This window comes from Anopheles merus, chromosome 2L (genome assembly GCF_017562075.2).
Source record: "Anopheles merus strain MAF chromosome 2L, AmerM5.1, whole genome shotgun sequence".
NCBI classification, from domain to species: domain Eukaryota; kingdom Metazoa; phylum Arthropoda; class Insecta; order Diptera; family Culicidae; genus Anopheles; species Anopheles merus.
Window position 1 is genome coordinate 15,472,553 of NC_054083.1, and position 22,315 is coordinate 15,494,867.

Sequence of the window (22,315 nt, forward strand, 5' to 3'; positions counted from 1 at the left end):
TATTTATTTATTTATTTTATTTATTTTTATTTTATTAATTGCTCGGCCACGTTGGGTTTACAGCAATAGTGCTTACTGACTACAGTATACAATTATTCACGAAGGAGTAGGAAGGAGTTTATGTTACGGAAAAGGAGCGAAGACGGGATCGGTAGACAGTATAGGATAGGTTGAAATCGAACAGATCTGAAGTACTATTAAAAGACACGACATAGCTCTTACAAAAGGCTCATTGCGAGCAAAACGTGTACGACATATAGGTAACTGGAGACGAAAACGATAACGTAAGGTGCGACAAGGTGCATACAAATGTAAGCGCGACAGAAGTGAAGGAGTATCAATCGTATTGAGCAATATGCCAGCAACGAAAGAAGCCTGAGCGACCGAGAGGCGGTGCTCCAACTTGGCAAGGCCTAATAGAGTGCATCTATCGTCATACGAAGGAAGCGGAATAGAGTGATGACCCAGCGACCTACGAAATACGATCCTTGTAAAACGTCTCTGGATCCTCTCAATCCTTTGGAGCAGAGATAGTTGGACAGGAGACCAGATGACACAGGCATATTCTAGTACGGAACGGACCCAACAACAATAAAGGGACTTAAGACAAAAAGGATCATGAATTCCAGTTATCTTTTCGATGCGATGAAGTTTTGTTTGGAGATGGCTTTCAAGGCCTCTCCTCCAACCTCCAGTTTTATCGCGCCACAGAATAAACTTAAACGACTGGAAAATCAAATGTCAATAAAAAAAATGAATGCTCCATAGCTTCACTGGTTTTGCTCTATAGATGCCGTTCTATAACTCTTCATTATATTGCTGTCCTTTTCTTGTTTCTCATTACTTGTGTTTCGTTTCGCCTTATTCATCTAATTTTGGCCTATATTCACTTCTAATTTTCCGAGCAACAATCTATAAGAATGGTCGTGTGATCAGATTCGTGGATATCAGCAAACCAGTGAAGCTATGGAGATTTCGTTTTTTTCTATGCATGTTTGATTTCCCAGTGGTTTAAGCTTAATCTGTGGCGCTTGGGGTTAAGCACGAGGCACGGGGAACCACAGCGAGGTACAGCAAGACCTGCCGCAAAAGTGTGTGTGTGTGTGTGTGTGTGTGTGTGTGTGTGTGTGTGTGGTGTGTGTGTGTGTGTGTGTGTGTGTGTGTGTGTGTGGTGTGTGTGTGTGTGTGTGGTGTGTGTGTGTGTGTGTGGTGTGTGTGTGTGTGTGTGTGTATGAGAGAGAGAGAGAGAGAGAGAGAGAGAGAGAGAGAGAGAGAGAGATAGAAAGAGAGAAAGAGAGAGAGAGAGAGAGAGAGAGAGCGAGAGAGCGTGAGAGAGAGAGAGAGAGAGAGAATTCTTCAAATGTCATATTTTATTGTTTTTTGCCAGGCAAATAATTCTAATAGCGGTTTATTCAAACCTCCTGCCCGGCAGACCATGTTACCTTTGCAAGGTGTATGGATATTAGGAGGTGAAGTGCTTCAGAGCAACTTGACATAACAATACTGGGTGCTCCGGTATTATAATCGGGAAGGGCTGGAGCGGGGTATAGAAAATTGTATGCGATTTGAGATAACAATACTCAATGATGGCGCCCGGCAAACGCGCTAATAATTCACCTTCTAAATAAACACAGCTTGTACCTTTGTATTAAGCTGTCATTTCTGAAAAGCACCGATATTCCGATAACCGGATAAAAGGTGCTAGTATATGGCGCTCTACTGTAATATTAGTTCCTCATTATAAAAAAATCCGAATGAATTCGGAAGTTTTAATGCAGGTTAAAATCGATTGTGACTTACCGTTTCCAGCAAAACCAGTCCAAACAAATGCAACACTAAAAGCGCCTGTTTTGAATCAGTTTGGCTTGGTTATCGGGCGGCTGACATCTGTCACTTGGGTTACGCCTTTCCTCTGACGGTTTCGTATTGCTGCTTGGGTGCCAATTGCACAACTGTCAGCAGCACACCCACAACAACACACCGTCGTCAGCTGCCGTAAAGCTTACAGGGCTGTGTGTGCGTGTTTCGTTTCGTTCGCTCAGTTTTGTTTGAAACCTCGGGCGAATATTTGGTGACGGACCGTGTGATGGTTGGTTAGTAGTACGAAATTTACCAGCTCCATCTAATCAGTTGCAGTGTGCGCTGCCCAGCACCAGCGCTCACCAAGAAGTAAGCCCTCCCGAACGAGACAGATCCAAGCGATCGCCCAGCACGGTCGTTTGGTCAGGTGTTTCACCGATGCTGTCAGTTTCTGTCCGGTCGACGGATTGGAATGCGTAGTTGAAGGTGGTGATGGTGTGATGGTGTGTTCGCTTCTTAGTTACAGGCTGCTGCGTTGGTCTAACGGGCACGGCATTCCTGCACAAGGGAACGATAAGGCAGGTGTGATGCAGTTGTTGAAATCGTTCGTTATCTAGAGTCACACAACCGCTCACACATACGCACACAGAAATACACACACTCTTTTGCTCACCGTCGGACACCTGGGCCAGTGCGCGAAAAGGAAGAGGTGCGAAACGGACCGCAGAAGAGCCGAAATTGAAGCGCACACGTAGAAAGATTTCAAAATGGCGATCGGATTTGGAAAGCGTTGAAAGATCGTTCGGCCGGGTGAGGGACGCAGTGTGTACGCAAGCGATCGTACGGGAGATGTGTGTGCGTGAGCAGAGCGCTACTAGAAGATCTGTTGGTGCGCGCGGGTTGACAAGATCGTTTTCGTTGGTACGCGCTGGCGGCTGGCAAGCAAGTAACTCAGTGCACGGAGCGTATGTGTGTGGTGTGGCCAATTATTACGTTTTGTTACGCCCTTTGTCCAACGCAATTATTTTGTAGTGTTTTTGCCCGTTTGCAAAGCATTTCTGCAGCTGGTGCAGAGGGTCTTTTTTTTACTTTATGTTTGGTGTGCCACGTTGAACATCTTCCAGCGGGACGACGACCCCCCGTGTGTCGTCCCATTAGTCTGTGGCTGTGTGAACTAAAGAGGGAATCTATGAAGAAAGGTTGCAGCAACTCCAACAGCTCATGTGACAACGCGATCGCCAATGGTGCTTGATCGTGTGCGTTCTGTTTAGGAGCGACAGACGGTGACAATCATTCGTTATGTGTCGGGCAGTGTTCGTTGTGCAGGTTTGGCCTGGTAATAGACGCGAGCTGCTTCTCTGTAGATGTGTGCCTTACACCTGCGCGCTGAAAATATTTCACTGTGAACCTCTTCTCTCCCATTGCACTGGTCATTGCTGGCCCGACAGGTGACCTAATCAAGTCGGTCAACAAAGATCTGCTGCAGCCGTCTGCGGAATGTTTGGTGGTGTGTTCCCACTGTTGCTGGTTATGGGGAAACGTGTGTGTGTGTGATTTGTGAAAATATCGATATATCGTAGTCTCTTGACCCAACAGCCAGCAGTGGCACTGATTGGCGGCTTCTGATTTAAGCGTTACTGATCGTTTCACTTAAATTCGTTGCCGTTTCAAATGCGTGTGTGCGTGCGTGCTCGAGAGAGAAAGAGAGAGAGTAGGTGTGATTTCAAAGAGTGATTTTTTTGTGTGCTCTGGGTCCACGATCGCTAAATTACGTCAACATTTTGTCACCGAGCTCGTGTACCAGACGGACGAACCTGCACTCTGCTATTTGTATGATTGTGTGTTTGTGTGTGTGTATGTAGCAGTGTTGGTGTACGAGAAATAAGGACCATTTTTTTGGTGTTTTTTGAACGACTGATTTTGTGGGGAATTTTTTAGAGCCGTTTTTTGTTGATTTTAATTCATTCGTATGGCGGAAGCAGCCGACATTAATGCCAACCCTTTTTTTCTCAAGTGTTATCAATACCTAACACAACCATACGACAAGTAATTTTCTAATTTCTTCGTGCTTCAAACTGCTTGGTGTGTGCGTGAAGAAATTGCTTTCTTTTTGAGTTTTGCACGAAAGCTCTGTCTTACTTTTTGCCTTCAGAAGCGCGACTGCAGCTGGTATTGTTTTTATTCTCCTCCAATATGCTACCTCATTTCTTTTATTCGCCCTCAAACGCGCCTCGTACACGTAGGTCGGTATCGATAGCAAATCCTCGGCAGCAACACTTTATTTGATCGATGAGTGGCAATTTTGCTATTTTGTTGAGCGCGCACTCTTCGCCTCTTTTGCCCGCTCGAATGGTAGGAGAAAGCCATTCGTACGTAGAAAAGAAGAAAAACATACTAATGATTGAACAGAAACAGAGAAACTAGTTGCAGAGAACAGAGAGAAAGAGTGAGAGATGGAGACGGTTCATAGAATAGATGGGTGGGAAAAGTAAATCTATTCGCGTCTTAAAGCAACGCTAGCAAATGATTTGCTTTTGTCTCCGGCAATAATCAATCCTCTGATCAACGTGCCTCATTGCTTCACGTGTGTAGCACAGGAACAACCGTAAACCACTATCATCATTATCATTTGCAACATCATCATCAACAATAACTGCAACGACAGCACCGCCAACAGCAGCAGTTCCCGATGAAGGTTAAATAGTAGCAACTGCAAAACTCTCAAGGTAAGCTCCCCCTTCCAAACAACCGTGCATTTGTGTGTGTGTGCGTGTGTGCGTGGTGTTGCATGTGCACCTTTAACACATTTGTTTTTCTAAAACACAAACTTTCTTCCTCCTTCATGAGGTGAATGGAGCAAAAACTGTACATGTAATTAAATGCAAAACTATATGGTCTATAAATGCAACCAAGAATCCTGTGGATAGGAAACGGGAAGGGAAGAGAATGCACCAGAATGTAAAATAATGCATTCCTTGTTCTGCTTCTATGCAGTGTAGGAGACTATAGTACGCACGCAGTAATGCAGTGGTATTTGTTTTTGATTGCTGATACGTAATTAATTGCAGTTTAATGTGTTTACGGTTGCAATGATTCTGCCCGCGACGATTTATAATAACGATTGTGTGTATTAATTAGGAACTGAGAAAAAGGACAAATGATATAAATATTACAGCACTGTTAAATGTAGTTTAATTTTCAATTTGCTTATTTTTTGTCCATCGGCTTTATTGACTTTGTTGTTTATGTTTATATGAGACAAATTTGTTTATATTTTATATTGGTTTCGATGCTGTTTTTTGCTGTAAAACAATGAAAAATATAGAAAAAATAACAAATTAACCGTGTATCATGTGTGTTCAATTATAATATTTTAAGTTAAAAAGTACAATATTTTTGGTTTGTTGTTGTACTTCAGTCCATTGACGACGAGCTAACTTCAAGTAAATGAGAACAATTTAAAAAGCAATTGAGCTTAATTGAATGTTTTATTATTATTATTTGAAGAAGAAAAAAAGGATATGAAAAAGATTAAATTTATCTAACTTAATGACGTCAACATAATCTATTCCAGAGAATAAGTTCAATTATTTTTAATGAGGTAGAGAGTTTACTTTTGTGTTTATATATTAGTGATGATATTGGGTTGAATTAACTAAAAAAACAATAAAAGACAAAAGCAATACTTCAATTGCCTGTACAAACCTACAAATTCTTCATCAATCCCAATACACTATTCATGGGTCGCATGACTATCCTAGTTTTGTGTGGGAGTTCGGTGCAACATGGACATGCGATAGGAATACATCCATGATAAGAATACAGGCGTTGCCACTAAATATTGATTCTAACTTTTTTTAAATTTTTGTCTCTAAGGCACCAATTTTTGATAGCGTGTCACAATTTTTGCCTACAAAGCATCAATTTTTGACTGTAAATCAAACGCTTTATTTAAAAATTTAAAGTAATGTCTCAAACTGTGTGTTCTAAACTTATAAAATTTAAGATAAGTAGACCATTATTTTATTTTAATTTATAGTACTAAAATTGTTATTTTGGGCCTATTTTAGGAGTTTTAATGGAGTGAGAAAAGATTGGCATGTATTTTCAAATGTGAACAATGCCCTGAGATTTGATAGGATTTAATTAGTTTTTTTTTCACCAAATCAAATCACAAGGTTATTGTATTGTTTTTGGAATGTCAAAATACAGTTGTCATAAATCTGCTCAAATACATGATAAATTTATGTTGATTCCTACAAGAGTGAAAAACATTAGACATAAAGACAAGAATAGGTGAGTTGGAGTAAAAAATGTATGCTTTAGAGGCAAAATTTCGCAGTAACGACATAAATAACCGAAATAAATTACATGTAAAATCATTCAACAAATTTGTATTGTGCTAAAAAAATACAACTTTCGGTTCCAAAATCATGATTCCTATTGTATTGAATTGATTTAAAACATAAAATGAATGAAAAAAGAAATTTGCGAAGAAATGATTTATAACATGGTTTTACTAGTGTATGAATATTAACAATTCTTTTCGAGTATTCTTGTTTACACAAAAAGTTCAGTCGAACAATCAACCAATTTTTTAAATCGCAAATTAAATGAATACCAAACATTGTTACATCCTAAAAGGAAAACTCCCATTCTGTTTTAAAATTCATTCTAAGCAACAATGGACACTGTCGATGCCGAACTACAAGGACTTTTTTATCCCCTTCGTGTAGTGAAGTAGTAGGGGAAATATGGACCATATATGATTGCCGTTGCATTGCTGCATCCTTTATGTGTGACCTCTGCCATCTTCAGCTCGTGATCGTACGTGGCAGCCAATATCCTTTCACCTGTATTACGAAAGTGAAAAAGAAAAACCCCACGTAAAATTGCAATCGTGTTGCAGATAATAGGAGGGAGAACCTCCAAAAGATAAACCCTCCCAAAAAGAAGCGAAGAAACTAAACCTTTCCGACACTCACACACACATACTCAGCCGTCTTTTACTTCTTTCGTTTCTTTCAGAGCAACAAACATCGCCCATCGTCTCGCACTGCCTAGCAACGACACTTTCGACGAACACTGACCATCGTTTCCAGCCGAACCCAACCCAACCCCCACTGTTTATTGCACCCCGCGGCAGCAAAAGTGTCGAAAGTGAAGTAAAAAGCTGACCGCCCCCCCCCCCCCCACCACTATCTACCACCACCATTCTCTTACCAAGCATCGAAGTCTTGGAAGAAGCGCACAGAAGTAGAAGTGAAGTTAAAAGTCTGTGATTAAATTCAATTAGTGCGGCCGCCCGCGCGAGCGTGTGCCCCATTTGCGCCAAACCATAAAGTGTCATCGCATCGTTGCATTCGCTGCAAGAAAGGGAAAATCTGTGTGGTGGTGTGTGTGTCTGTGTGTGAGTGGTAAGGGTGAGAGTGTACCCCGAAGTGGTGTAGTGTGTAGTGCTTCTGGCGGGTTAGATTTTGGGGCCATTTTCACTTGGCCTGGGGGTGCATCGAGGTGTGACAATAATAGGTCAGGAAGTCGGAAACTTCTTCCGAGTTGGGATACCGAACTCGAGTCGTTCCGGCCGGGGAGTTTGGGGCAGATAAGATAAGACACTGCGCAGCCACTGCATCGGTAGCACAGCCGAGAGCGACCGAGACATCTGCTGCACAGTACCCGGGAGCGGCGGCAGCGGCGTCGGCAACACCATGGAGTCGATGGAGTATGAGGAGGCGCGCAACATGACGCTGCTGTTCTTCCTCGAGCGGCTGCTCGATCGCGGAGAGCCGAGAACGCTGCACGACCTGTCCTGCCAGTTCGGGGCCCGCGGATTCACCAAGGAAATGCGTCAGATCGCCGGCGGAAGTCAATCAGGTCAGTCAAGAAGGTGTCCTTTGTCCTTATTGCGCGCGCTGTAACATGGTCTGTTGTAACTTTGCCCCTTTCCGCTGGACTCGCTTCGTAGCAGCAGGCAAACCGACAGGTTTAATTTTAGTTGCGTTTTCTTCTTTTTTCCCATTCCCGTCGTGTGCTATACCTGAGTTGCCCATATCCTCTTGGGAAGCACCAGCAGCACCAGCAGCTCTATCGCACATTGAAGCTAGCAAAAACTGGGCTATCGATTTACCGTTCCCTCCACACGCTGCTCCATGGTGGAGGGCTTGGCGCTTCCAACCTTCTGCTTGCTTTGCACCCTCGGCGTGGCCGACTTCCGGCGTTGTTTTGCCTTGCCACGAATCGCCACACCACCGTGTGCAGTAGCAGTCTCAAAGGATTTTTTCTTTTGGAGAACGGTGGCTCCTGTGTGGGGTGAAAGTAGCAGAAGAAGGTTCCGTTCTTTGTTCAACAGCGCGTGGCACAGCGGGAGCACATAAAAATAATAATAATAAACTAAACCTTGAGAAGGAGGGTGGGCAAAGAGAATTGGTCTGTAGAAGTTGTCCTGCGCCAATCTAGGACACGACGCTATTCCAGTGGCAAATCGTGTTAGCATTTGTGTGTTGGCACCGAATCCTGGTTGGCTCACAATGGGTTTGGTAGTGGATAAAAAAAGTATCGGGATTGCTTAGAGTAGATTTAATTTTAAAGGTACTTAAATAGGCATCAGGCTGTTTTTGTAAGTTTAGTTTTTTTCAGCACACCAAGATTATTGCCGCTGGTGTGCTTTTACCATTAGAGAAAAGTTTTATCTTTTAAATCAATGTATTTTTGTTTAATGTCTTTATCTTCTTAACTTTTATGCCATGCTAGCATTCTTCTGCTGTGTTCTAGTTTAATTTTCTATGCCAATTTTCTACCCTGAATGTTTGTTGGTCAAAACATGATGCACAAAAATGCAGACCGAATATTAAAGTTTTAGACTTTAATGAACGAAATTAATGTACTTAGTTTGTATTGTGTTTTAAATCTAATTTTGGGTATTTTATATCGATATCAGTTTAAACTGATTTGAAGTTAAAATAGAATACACCAAATTTAACATTAAGTGAAAAATCTACGAGCTCTTCCGGCACTTGTTATTTTTTAATTTTATCATTTTTTCGAATGAACCGTTGCGGACCATGGGAAGTCTTCACATTAGATTTGAGTTACTAAGCATCTACTACTCATTCTTAGCCAACACTTCAAAACCATTTTGAATCTGTTTTTTTCTAAAAAGTTTTTATATGGTCAGTTTTGTTCAACCATCACTCATTACCAGTGCTGCAAAATGTCATGATCATCACGAGATGTTCACCAACGTAAACAATGAACATATCTGTGGTTGCTTGATGGTCATACTCAATGAAAGTGCGTCATCACGTACACAACTGAGATGATCAAAGGTGAGAATGACACAGTTGGTGGACCAATCACATGCTTGATGACATTTTGTATAGCACCCAACTCTAAGTCACTCACTTGGTCACGAAATTTTCTGTCGGTGATAATCACGACATTCTTGGAATATTCTTGGCGTGTGGTCCCAAGCAACAAAATGAGCATTGTTTCTCGCTCTGTCTACTTTCATTGTCTGTCGGGTCAAATATGCTCATTTTGTTTCTTGGAACCACGTACCGCATATCTCCCATAATTATCGTGATGATCACCGACAGAAAATGTCGTGACCAAGTGACTGACCAAGAGTTGATTGCACAAAATGTCACCAAGCATGTGTGATGGTCGCACCAACTGTTTGAGCCTCGCCTCTGATCATCACATAAGAGCTCGAGACGCTGACACGATTTTGTTTTAGCCAGAATTTGTCATGACTATGTCAGTGATATTTTGCAGAAATGATCACAGTAAAAAAAAAGTCATGACATAGTGACTGACCTCTGATTATCACAATTGAGTACGTCACGCTTATATGGATTTAGTTTAGTCAGATTTTTGTATGACATTGACAGTGACATTTTGCAGCACTGCTCATTATCTCGTAACTATTTTATCGAATCCTTTAAAGCTTACTGTCACTTTCGAATGTGTACATCATTATTCATCAGCTCCAATATTTTTTTCAACAGCTGTGGAATGGTGTATTTGTATCATAATAAAATTAAAATTTCAGTTCTTACACAAGATTTTCAACACGCCACAAATAACTGTCAAACTCAATCCAGCCTGAGACGTGTTGAAAATCATTTTTCTTCTTTAGGTCCTAGCATTGTCCTCCTATGATGGGTATGCTATCACAATCTGAGGATTGGCTATTTGAAAATCACAGGAGACGTGTTGAAAATCATGTGAAAGAATTGAAACATTACAAGGTTTTCCACGCCAATCTCCAAATCTCGTGTCATATTTAGATCACAATAAAATTTCAATTCTTCCACATGATTTTCAACAAAGAACTGTGATTCTGAAAACTCAGCCCAGCTTGTGATGTGCTGAAAGAACTGAAACATTATTGTGATGCAAATACAACATTTGATAGGTGTTGGAAATCATCTCGCAAGCAATGAAAAATGTTCCTACAAAATTTGGAAAACCCTGTGTTGCTGCTTTAAGCAGGATTAGGTTTTGCATTTTACTCAGCGTTACTCCCATAGTTCGCCCTGTGCGCAACGAAATGCTAAAAACAAAAATAAAGCAAGTGTTTCCGTCGTTCTCTGAGGTCACATGGTGACGACGTCCCTGTGGTGGTGGTGAAGTTTCGCCGCTTTTCTTAGCGAAGTGGATCACCAACAACAACATCTAACGTCACTCCGCCGCACCGGTGTCTCTCGGCTCCCGGTTGATGAAGCTGCCCAGCGAAGGGAGAAGGCTTATATTTTATTATAGTTTATTGTTTTCTGATTTACATCCCGAAACCTGTAGTGCTCCATTGCTGCTGATGTGGTGGTGGGCTGCCTTGCCGGCTGCCTGACGCACTGTTTCGCAAGCTCCACCAGCCCAAGGAGCGCGTGTGTGTGGCTTTTATCGGCCAAACTTCTTGAAAACTTGTTGTGCGCATCGGCTCGGTTCACAAGACAAGGTTATGTTTGAGTTGTTCAGTGCAGTGGATGCCTCGTGGTGCCGATGCTTCAAGCTCCCCCGCCTCCCCGCTTCTTCCATTTCATCTGCCCTAACAAGACAGACGCCCGATGGAGGAGGATGGTGCATGGATTTCTATGCGCACAGCAGCAGCATGTTTTCGTATGTTGCACTGCATTTGCGAAGGCAGTAGTGGGTACGTAGTACCCCACCACCACATGTACGCTTGAATATTCTCAGACTCGGCCTCTCTCACCTAGATTTCGCTCGAACGCGGGCAATGGTTGTCGGGGTGGCCCTCAAGGAACATAGAGGGAGAGCAGCCATTGGGCACGCGGAGGCTATTTCCTCTTCGTACAGGCTTGTTAATCTTATCCGGGGTGTGTGTATAGTTTGTAAACATTCGCGATGGAAAAGAAGGGTGATTTTGCAGCAGAAAAAGGCAGGAAGCCACACTAACAGACATGAGTAAGGGGGGGGGGGGGGGGGGGGTACATTGAATGCTACAGGCAAAATGATGCTCCCTCCTCACTGAATCTGGAGCAGTTGTTGCGCATCTTTTCAAGAAAATTGCCACCTGCATCGGGGGGATGCAGAAGAATATGGTGAACACACCGAACGGCCAAGAACGGCCCCACATTGGGTCAGGTAATAGGGTTTCATGGGTAGTGTGCTGCTTTTGTTGTTGTGTAGCCCAAGGCATAGGTGAAGAAGCATCGACTTCTGGGGCTTCACGTGTTGGTATTATTGGCAGGATTTTATTGCAAGCAGCGCCGCAGCCGAGAAATGCGTTCGGGTTGAATGCGGACCGTGTTACGACATGGGCCTGGCCGTAATGGACAATAAATTATAACACAAATATATATACACACAGCCAGTGCTTGAAATGGTAAGCCGAGAGGGGAGGATTGAATTGGAGGAGAGATGTGCATGTGTGTACTGCAATTGCACCAAAACAATCAAGCGCAATTGCAGTCGTTTAGTATTCGTGTGGCGTGTTGGGGGAATGGAGAAGGAATATAACATATCAGAGTGTGTTCTGTCTCTCTCACTCTCTCTTACTCTCTGTTTTGGTTGGGCAAAATTGTTTCGTGTGCTATTTCTAATTTCGAACGGGAAGAAATGGCTCATAAAAGCGCGGTAAACGTGGCAAAGTGTTTTGAAGGGCCGCATCACTATCGATGTAATGTGGTCTTCGGTGCTGCAGGGTAATATTACTGTGCTATAAAAAAACGTAATTTATTTTGCAATAATCTATCAACTAGAAAATTCATAGAACATCCTCTGCTCTACGTCTTCTTTGATAGTGGAGTCGTGAAATGTTATGACTGGCTCTGCGCCGGAATTTTGTTACAAATGACTAAATTCAATTTCATGCTTAAATAAGTTACAGCATTTTTTTAAATTAAACGATATCATCTTCCCTCCCACAATTTGAAGGTCTTCGTCTTCTGAACAGAGTTGTTAAATGAAAGATATGTGGGTTGAAAAATGTTTACTCGGGCGATTCTTTGAGTTTGACTTTGACTCTTTTATGTCGAAAACGACTAAAATCAGATTAATGGGGTCGTTATACATGCGTAGTAATGTTTCTGTTACACCCGAGACATGATTATGCATTCAATAATTCGAAAATATACAAAGATACAAAGACTGGTGTATGGGTATCTCAAAGATAATACTAGTTATAATAGATAATAGATAATTTTGTAAAACTATTTTTTGTTTCTTCTAAAAATATTGAATAGCAGGGGCGACGTTATACACGCATTTCATTTCATTTCATTTCATTTATTAATTTCAATATGTCTGCCTCCGGGGTTGAACATATAATTGCTTAAAACCTAGTTAGCCCTATTGGAACTAAACTAACTGTAACTTAACTAAACGAAGGGGAAATAGAAAAGGATGTAAGAGAATGGAAATCCATAATGAAAGTAAAATAAGCAGCGGATAAGAAGAAAATATTTAAAACAAAAAACAAAAGAAAAAAGAAATTAAGAATAAAAGAGACCTAATTAGAAAGAATAACAAAGAGCCGGAACATAAAATTAGAAATTAAAATCGCGGTAATGTTCATTGAATTGGCGCAAACAAATTAGCCACGGGTCGTTGAAGCCAAACGCTGTATTGCGGAAAGGTATTTCAAGAGCAGTCCGATTTCTTAAACACCTGGAAGGAACATACCAACTAAGTTGGGAAAGCAAGTCTGGAGCATCTATATTCCCTCGTAACAAATTGCTGATAAATGACACACATGCTTTAGTTCGTCTAGATTCGAGGGTGTCAAGATTGAACAATATGCAACGATCACTGTATGACGGTAATGCAGTGGTGGAATTTCCTAAGAGGCGACGATATAAGCACCTAGTGAAGCGCTTTTGCACGCCTTCGAGTTTGTTATTCCAACCTGCCCTGTTAGTACAGAAGACAACAGAAGCATACTCAACACAGGGCGCACTAGGGAACAATATAATGCCTTAAGGCACCTCAAATCGGTGAAGCCCGATGTCATGCGAAAATAAGGCCAAGGTTTGAATAAGCTTTACCGATGACCAATTCAAGGTGACTATCGAATGATAGCCTTTCGTCTAACATAACACCTAAATCGCGAACACATGACACCCTGTTGATAGCAGTGTTATTAAGAACATAATCGTGAATAAGAGGGGAATGACGACGACAAAAAGAGATCACGCTACATTTACTAGGACAGAGCTCTAAGAAGTTAGACGCACACCATGAAGAGAGGGAGTTGAGAAGAGATTGGAGTGCGCTGCAATCCTCCTCTTGCATCACTGGAACAAATACTTTAATGTCATCTGCATATAGAAGGTGGTTAGGAGATGGGAGAATAAAACTAATGTCATTTATGAATAACAGAAACAAGAGGGGACTTAGTACACTTCCTTGAGGGACACCAGAAGAATTGGAGAACGGTGAAGAAAAGGACGATCCGAAACTTACATGAAGATTTCTATTAGAGAGGTAAGACTCAATCCAGTGAACAAAAGACGTAGATAAACCTAATTTAGAGAGCTTCATTAACAATAGTTTATGAGATACTCTATCAAAAGCAGATTTAATATCAGTATACACTGTATCAACTTGGTAACCTGTATCCAAGTACTGGAACAAATTGGATATGAACGACATAAGGCTGGAGGTAGTGGAACGTTTTGGCATAAATCCATGCTGATTAAACGTTATATACTGCTTCGATAAAAACAAAAGCTCAGAATGAACGATGATTAGGTATATCATTTTTGTATTGTAAAATAAAATCGAAGATTCTTTGGTTGAAATGTATGGTTAAACCCGAGTAAGAAATGAGCCCGAATTGGACCGCCCTTTCGTAAATGAATAAATAACTAAATGAGTTATTACTTCCATAAGTTCCAATAACAAACAGTTCTCAAAAATATGATTTTTGTTTTGAAGTATAATTTTTCATTCATTGGTAAGATTCTTCTTCACTATTGTTTTGATGTATTTATTTGCTTTTGCTAAGTTATACAATTAGCTGGTTAGTAACATTAATATTAGATACATATACAATATTCTACTGTAATACATTATCAACTATTTAAATCATAATCGAGCCCATTGTCCAAACCTCTGTTATGAACATTAACGCTAAACAGGTCTGAGATTACGACAAAAAGTGAGGAAAAAATGGTACGACCATTGCCAAAGGCTTTCGAAAGTATTCGTAAGTCCGTGTATTTTTTCTACGCGAACCCAGAGCAATGTAGGGACAATCGAAGAGGCAAGAAAACACATTCCCATCCAAATGATGATGAGAACAAAGCACTGCATCCGGCGGCTCCTCTATTTGTCATTCCATTTTGAATGAAAAGGCTCGACCCGACCATGAAGCAAAAGCTAACCAGAACCTGCTCAACCGGCTGTGCTGAGGAATTCCTTGCCCCCCTACCACCGATCTCGTCGTGTGCATTTTGTGTGTTGTTTAGTTACCCAATCTGTCCCTCGGGAAAGCAAAGGGAAAACGGACACCACGTGTATCTTTTCTCAACAGTGGTTGTGTTTCGCGTCCAAGGGGAAGGTCCAATTCGTATGAAAGAATCACAACCACGGATCGGTTTTCGGAGTATCAGTTTCATCCGGCTTCTTCCTCCACAGGGTCGTGCGGGAAGAAGCAACCAGTGTGCGCGCACCGAACCAGAATGAGGGAATTTAGTGAAAGAAAACACACACACCGGTCAGAGGGGGGAAATCACTGCATAAATTCCCGAGTGCTACGAGTCGTCCCTATTGCGCCGCGAGCCTATCAGTGTCACCGTTACGAAACGACCCCGCACGAACCCCCTGCTCGCCCGAGAAAGATATTGTTTTTGATTTTAAATCCGCTTTTGAAGGATTGCCGGTACTTGTACAGTTCTTCGGGCAATGCGTTTCGTGCGACGTGCTGTGCGCAGGTTGCCGAGCCCAGCAAAACATAATACCCCACTGGTGGTGGTGGCGACCTCTCTTCATAACTGTTTAGTGTGGCCGCCGAGTTGGGCCGGCGGGGGGGGGGGGGGTTAAACATAACAGAGGAAAACAAGTACACAATGTAGGTTGCGGGTGGACACATTTGTGCACCGCGAGGACACTCGACATTAGTTCAATCAAGAAAATGAGCCACGCTCACCTTTTGGAGCACGGTGGGTCTTCTTCGCACGTCGCAGAAATAAACAACGGTTTTACGGCAGGGCCCATAACAACCGCCACCAGAACGTTGGAGGTCAGCGGCGTGTCTTGGTGTGTGGTGATGTAATGTGTACATTAGCCGTCCGGTACTTGTGTGTACACCTTTCGGGGTATGAGCGGATATTTATGGATGAAACTTATTTTGTCAAGAACGTAGCGGCAGCACCCTACCTGACGCGCGCGAGACTGTCACACTGAAGGTGGCCATAACCGTAAGTGCTGCTCACCGCAGATGACCATCCCCAACACATTCTGCGTCCGTCGCTCGTATGTCGCTCGCTTCCTTGTCTGCATCTTGTATGTTAGTGCTTTACATAACTACCATCGAAAAAAAGGAAGGAACCAGGACCGCTTACAGAGCGAAGTGCTCTCATGAGATATGCACGCAAATGTTTCGGTGTCCACGTTCACGTTTGGTGCTTCTTCCTGTGCTAAGGGGCACTCGGGGCAAACTGGCCACCTGCAGTTTCGACAAGTTTATGCATTTAAATTTGCTTCTTATCTTAGAATGGTTCTAAATATAGTGTTTTATGTAAATCATGAACCTGTTATAGTAATCTAAAGCTACGGGTCACGGGGATTTCTCAAGCTGAGCTGAAACTTTCTCAAGCACTTATTAAAGTTTCTCAATTACTCCAAACTTGTTCTCAGTCTCGAGCCCGTGACCGTCGTCAGTTTTTCTCACTCTGAGAAACTGATATAGCCACTCAAGCTTTATTTCGAGTAAATAGAAAATAAGTTTTTGATCCCTTGTGTTTAAAAAAAAAATTCCGACAAGCGAATAGCAAAATTACTGCTCAGATTCCAGATATACGATCGCTGCATCGTAAACTTTCTCAAAAGTTTTTCAAAAGATTCTCAAACCGATTTTATGCCGATTTCACAAATGTTGATAACGTAAATGTGATCAACACAAATGTTGATAACGTAGTCAAAAACTATCACGAGTGCCTGAGAATCTGATGTCGAGAATGTTTCTCAAACCCCATTGCCCCGCGGCCTAACATTTCTCGTGGAATAAATTTAAAAGGTAAAATTAAATTCTCATGGAAACTAAAAGGTGCTGATTTAAATGATGATCGATGGTGCAAAGGTGCTGATTGATGATTTAAATGATGCTGTTTTAATCGTTTCTGAAATAAAATTTCATGAAAATTCAGAGAATTAGTGGAAAAAATAAAGGATGTACACTCAGATACATAACATTTGTTGGTATAAATCGTAAAAAATATTTGGAATTTTACCTCTTTTCAGTTTTTGCTATCAAAACTTGTTAAATGTTGTCATTGGTGCAAACAAAGATCCAATCCATTCCGGAGACAAACATATCATCTCTATTTAATATAAGAGCTTTTGAATCAACTGATTTTAAATACAAGTGGCTCTGTAAACCAATTGGCATAAAACATTAACAACAAAAACCTGCATTAATGGACAATTTTTAAATCAATCATGTTTGATTCTATTAAATCAATAGAATAAAAGTAGATCAAACGCAACCAAAAACCATATCCTTTATAAAACGAAAACGGCATCACTCTATAAGGTTTCGTTAGCCTTGACTTGTTGATTGTGCCCCTTGGGACATTTTATTTTCTTCATGTTTGCTATTATTTGTATTACATCAATAAAATATTGAAGCTATGATTATTGGTTTAAAATTTATTTTTAACATCAATTCTATGAGATAGAAGGTAAAATCCTCCTAACATGACCATCGTGCCACATGCTCCTCTATCAATGTCTTTGGTACTGGGCCAGTGTAAAACACACATTGTTCATCTTGCTCTCTTCATCCCCGTCAAAGCATTGGACAAGAAGTTGGGAGCAAAAAAAACAACAGTGGCCAAGCTGTCATTATAAAAGAGGACTTCTTTTGCCTCAAAATGTTAGTGGATGAATGGCGGGAGGAAACCTCATTGCAGTAAAACAATACTAACAAGAAAGGCAATGCAGAAGCGACCATTGAAAATAAAATAAAAAATATTATTAGGGTCTGGGATCATTTTTGTTGCACTTTACTGACTCGCAAGACTGCGGCAGATGCGGAGATGTGCGCAAGCGAGAAACACGGAAAAAGAAATTAACCACGTGGTGGTGTGCCGCGCTCACTAATGCCACGGGGAGGAAAATTAAGAGCAAGAGCCAACCATCACCTGGGTAGGAGAGCCTCGGTACAAAAAAAAACACGACGAACGGAACTGGATAGTCGAATGCCATCGAATGGCCGCTGCAGCACCGTGCCACGTCCGGTCCAAAAATTGCTGCTCGAATTTGCGTGACTTTCCTTTTTTCTTTTTTTGGTTCGAATTTTCCTCCCTCAACGTCGAAGTGATCACCACACACGGCTTGTATGGATCGAGAAGTAACCTGCAACTTGTGGCCGTTTGGTGGATCGGCCTGTCTTCCTCGGCGTGGCATCTGTGTCGGGGTGCATTCGGGAGGTGTTTCGTAGCTTTTTTTCGACTGCAAAGTGCATTACGCTCATCACCCAGCAATTCCACCTGTAAGGAAGCTCAAGGAGGAAATACAAACCACAGCGGGGGTGAGTTTGCGATGGAAAACGCATTCGACAAACTGCTCGGAAACTCCCCGCCGCTTCTTCCCCCGTGGAGCTCTCGGCGAGCTTAATTTGGGGGGAGAAAAGCCCCAACCGCGTGCGGTCACTCCACGTCCGAACATATCAGCTTTTTCATATTTTGACTTCTTTCGTGAAAGTGAACGCGCGTGTCGATGGTGCTTATGGGTTCGTGTGTAGTTTTTTTTTTCTTTTGCTATTTCAAGTCCTATTACGTTGCGATATGTCTTTGCGCACCCCTGCTTTGCGACGTGGTTGCCACATGCAATCGCAAGTTTTCGAACACCGCATCACCGGGTGGGGAAAGTAGCGGCGAAAAGTCGTGGCGTTTCGTGATTAGGGGCATTTTCTTCGAAAACGAAACCAAAGTGAACCTTAAGCGATGGGTCCAGCACACAACTACCTAACCAACCAACCAATCACCCTTGGCCAATCACACAGCACGGGTGAAAGGAGGGTTTCGGAAAGGTGGAATAAGTGGACGAAATTATGTTGACGATTCGGCAATCGAATTTGACCGATTAAAGCGCGATCGTTCGTTATGATAATGGGTGTGCGCATGCTTATTGATTTGAATTATGACTTACTTTAAATATTTCCATCTGCGTTTGGGGGAAAGAGTACGCGTGACTCTTGTGTGTGTGTGTTAATATGATAATTGTGCACCTTTTCGGGGTTATGTATTTCCCATTCCCGGTCGGACGATAATTTTGGATCATATTTTATGCGCTTCGTGTAACACATAACCAATCCCTTTAGAAACGAGGGTTACCGTCATCTATTAAACTGTTTTGAAAAATCTAATTTGTGTGTTAGGTTAGGTTAATCACATGCCAGGCTTCATAACATAATAACTTCATTGTGGTTGTGATTAGTGATGTGCTCTCTGATATGCCGCGACTCCGATCTGACTTCGGCTATTGTTATTCCGATTTCGACTCCGGCAAAATCGGAACTACTAGTTCTGCCCGGAGTCCTCCAGAGTCGTCAGGAATCGTCCGAAGTCGTCCGGAGAGTCGCCCGGAAACGTTCGATGTCGGAGTCGTCTAGAGACGTCCGGAATCGTCCGGAGACGACAGAAATCGGAGTCATTTGGAGTCAACATGATCTGCCCGGTGCAATGTTCTTGTGATCAGGCATTTCATTTGGCTGTGTAGATTTTTGTCTTTCACTTTGCGTGTGTATTTTCGTATACAGGGCAACTCCGGACGACTTCCGAATTGTGCGGAACTACCTTTTGGAGTCGGATCCAAAATTATTGAAGTCGGATCGGAGTCTACTTCGGATTTTCGCCAACTTCACCCATCACAATTTATGATTAAGTCATTCCGAATTGTGATTAGATATGAAGTAAAACATACATAAAATCACTCTGGAATCTATCTAAATAATTTCAATCATTTTGGTTCTTATTCAATCTATAATGATGATTCAGTGATGGTGTGATGATTCAATTATCTTTAAGAGTCCTCCCTTTAAGTATATCAACAACAGGTTACAAACAAATAGGGCATATGTTAACCAGGGCATTTGCGGGGATTTTAACATGCAAGATTTAAAACCATGGTATGTTTCTGATAGTAAACAAAGCAAAATAAGCCGCTAAACGTACATAGTAGCTCAGGATGTTAGTGATATTGTGTATCTTTAGGTGTTGCTTTGCCAAATCTAATACTGTCCACGGCACTTCCGGTTTTCGATATGCCTATTACTCTATAAATTAAGGTAAGCTATGAAATTTAAAACATTCATAGTCTTTTTTGTAAAATTGGTATCAAAAGTTTCTTTTGAGTTGTCATCCAAGTTGTTCCTCCCTTAATTTTTATTTTTTAATTGCATTATTTGCTGGTCTACAATAAACCTCACTACTCCCATGCGAGCATTGTAAACTGTTGATTACCCTGGTGATTATGATGTCTCTCCCAAAGTGTGCGCATGCTGTCTATCCAAAACAAATGATTTCATTCGCCCGATCGTTGAGCGTGTGGAACTGTTTTTATTAGCCACACGTGTGTGTGTGTGTGAGTTTGCTTGATGATGTTGGTGGGAAGAGAGACGCATCGCCGGGGGTGAGAAGCGTCTCCAAACAAACAACAAACAAATCCAATGTTTGCCAAAGTGTGCCATCAGCGAGGGGAGCGAGAATTTTTAAACAACGGCGCAACACCCCTCCCCGGCACCGATCAGTGAAGCGGAGAAAATAATACCGATCAACGCGCATCGCCATCGCACGCGGCCCTAGGAAGGGTGAGCGCGATAACAAGGGCGTTTGTCTGCGCTCGATCGACTTTAGTCACCCGTGACGGAGGCAGCAAATGTTGCTGGTGCTGCTGCTGCTGTGTCTGGTTGGGTAGGCGTACGAGCAGATTGATTGTGTTCCCAGCGGCATTTATTATGTTTCGATGCCAAGCACATCCCGAGAGTGTAGTGTAAGACGAAGCGCATGCGAATCCAGCCATGTCAGGCCGCACCTTTTTGTGCTTCAATTTGGCTGCTACTTTGCGCGAGATTCGGTCTGTTTTGCTAATTAGCTGCGGGTGTCTGTCATTCTGCAGTGTGCTGGGTGAGAAAATGAGAAAAAAAAACGCCCGTTTTCTCGTGGCTTGGTGGCAGAAATGTCATGAAAGTATGACGATCGCGCGGGTTCAACGGTTAAGACGTGTTGCGCCTTTATTCCGGCTCAAAACGACATCCGGTTGCTTTTTGCCTGGTGACATGAGGTTTATTCAACTGCTGTTTGTGTTTCATTTCCTGCTTCTCTCTGTATCCTCATTTTCCCACCGTATTTTTGATGTCTTTCTGCTCTCTTGTGTTGTGCTAAAAGTATTTAATTACCTAAAAGCACACAAAACTTCACAAGCTCCTCCAATCTGGCGCTAATTTGAAGTTCGCATGAAAAAGCGACCACAGATGAATGAATTGTATCGCGCTCTATCGTTTTCCACTGTGAATGCATCAACCCAAACTCCCTAGCCCTTTTCGTAATGGAGCGATTTAATAAAGTGAGCTAGGGCGGCGGGCACAGTCACGGATACGCCGCAGCGCGCATCGTGATAAAAAGCGAAAAGCGTTATGCTTTCCCAGCATGGATGGGTTTGGATGGGGGTCGCCAGATCTGATCATCCCCAGGGGTGCGCCTGAACAGCAGACGTTTAAAGTGGCCGCTTCGGTCCCTGTCTCTGGTACAACATGACCCATCGCTTCGCATCGCGCACAACATGCCATGTGTTCCTCAGTAGCGCTGAAGCTCAAAAAGGTCGTGCTTATCGTGGCGCGTTATCAGTAAATTGTTTGATTTCTGTATTGGAGACGATTTTACCTTTTCCATTTTATATGTTTGGGGCCCAATTTGTCGTACCAAAATGAACACATACATACACACTCATCGTCTAATGTATGTTGCGTGTGCTTTGTCGATATCAGAAACGCGCGAGCGCTTGCAGCCAGATAAGGATTGCGCTTGTTTTGTTGCCCTTGTAGAGCGTCGGTCGAACCCAAAAAAGCTATCATGTGTGTATTTTGTCCGCCCATTTTTCCGCTGCGCACTCTGGGGTGGTGTATCTGTGTGGCTGAAGGAAAACCGCTGTGTGGTTTGGTGCGGTGCGTAATAAACATTGAAACGATACCATTTCGACCGGCAAACCACGGTCAATGCTACTCTCCAGCCCGTGTGTGAGTGTTTGATGGGGAATCCGTCGTGTCTATATCGCGCACATGGCGATTAAACGTGCAATAAAAACTGTACCACACTCCCCCCCCCCTCTTTGACCGCTTGTTTTCGGTATCGTATTCGCGATGTTTGCACTTTCCTCCTACTCTTGCCAATGCTCCGTGTCTGACGGTTAGCACTACTTTCGATTTCTGCGGCTATTCCACATTTAGTGAGTGCTGCTGCGTCGTTTTAGTGGCCAACTGAAGGCGATATATGTTTATGCGCGTCCAATGCGAGAAGCGAGCAGTAGTACGCCCCACTCAGATGTTGGTGTGTGAGACACTTTGCTCGTTAGCCACACGCAACAAGTAGTGCTGGAGGAAGAAAATGTGTTGGGTGATCCAGAAAGTTGGTGATTTGCAAACCATTTTCTCTGGCAGCGTTTTAGGACCCATTTTTGGAGGAATTTCGAAATTAATACTTATAAATTACCTAGAGTTGCAGGTGAATAGAGTTTATTGAAGAAGTTAGTAGGGATTAGTGCATAGTGGGGACCAATATTTTTCTCAACCGCAGGAGTCTGAAGTAATGATTTTATTTACATATTTATTAAAACT

At 42.4% G+C, this 22,315-nt stretch overlaps 1 protein-coding gene across 7 annotated transcripts in view; it reads left to right on the plus strand.

The window, feature by feature from the left end:
* Nucleotides 1-1,950: 1,950 nt before the first annotated feature.
* LOC121594662 overlaps nt 1,951-22,315 on the plus strand; it is a 38,281-nt gene continuing 17,916 nt past the window's right edge. Inside the window, exons 1-3 of one of the 7 annotated variants that reach the window (XM_041918165.1) lie at nt 1,951-2,169; nt 4,393-4,526; nt 6,829-7,674. In XM_041918165.1, coding sequence (XP_041774099.1) covers nt 7,509-7,674 — 166 coding nt within the window. In that variant the 5' untranslated portion in view covers nt 1,951-2,169; nt 4,393-4,526; nt 6,829-7,508. Of the gene's footprint in view, nt 2,170-2,318; nt 2,383-3,242; nt 3,308-4,392; nt 4,527-6,828; nt 7,675-22,315 lie in introns of those variants that run through there. The other 6 variants (XM_041918167.1, XM_041918166.1, XM_041918172.1 and 3 more) reach the window with 6 other exon arrangements.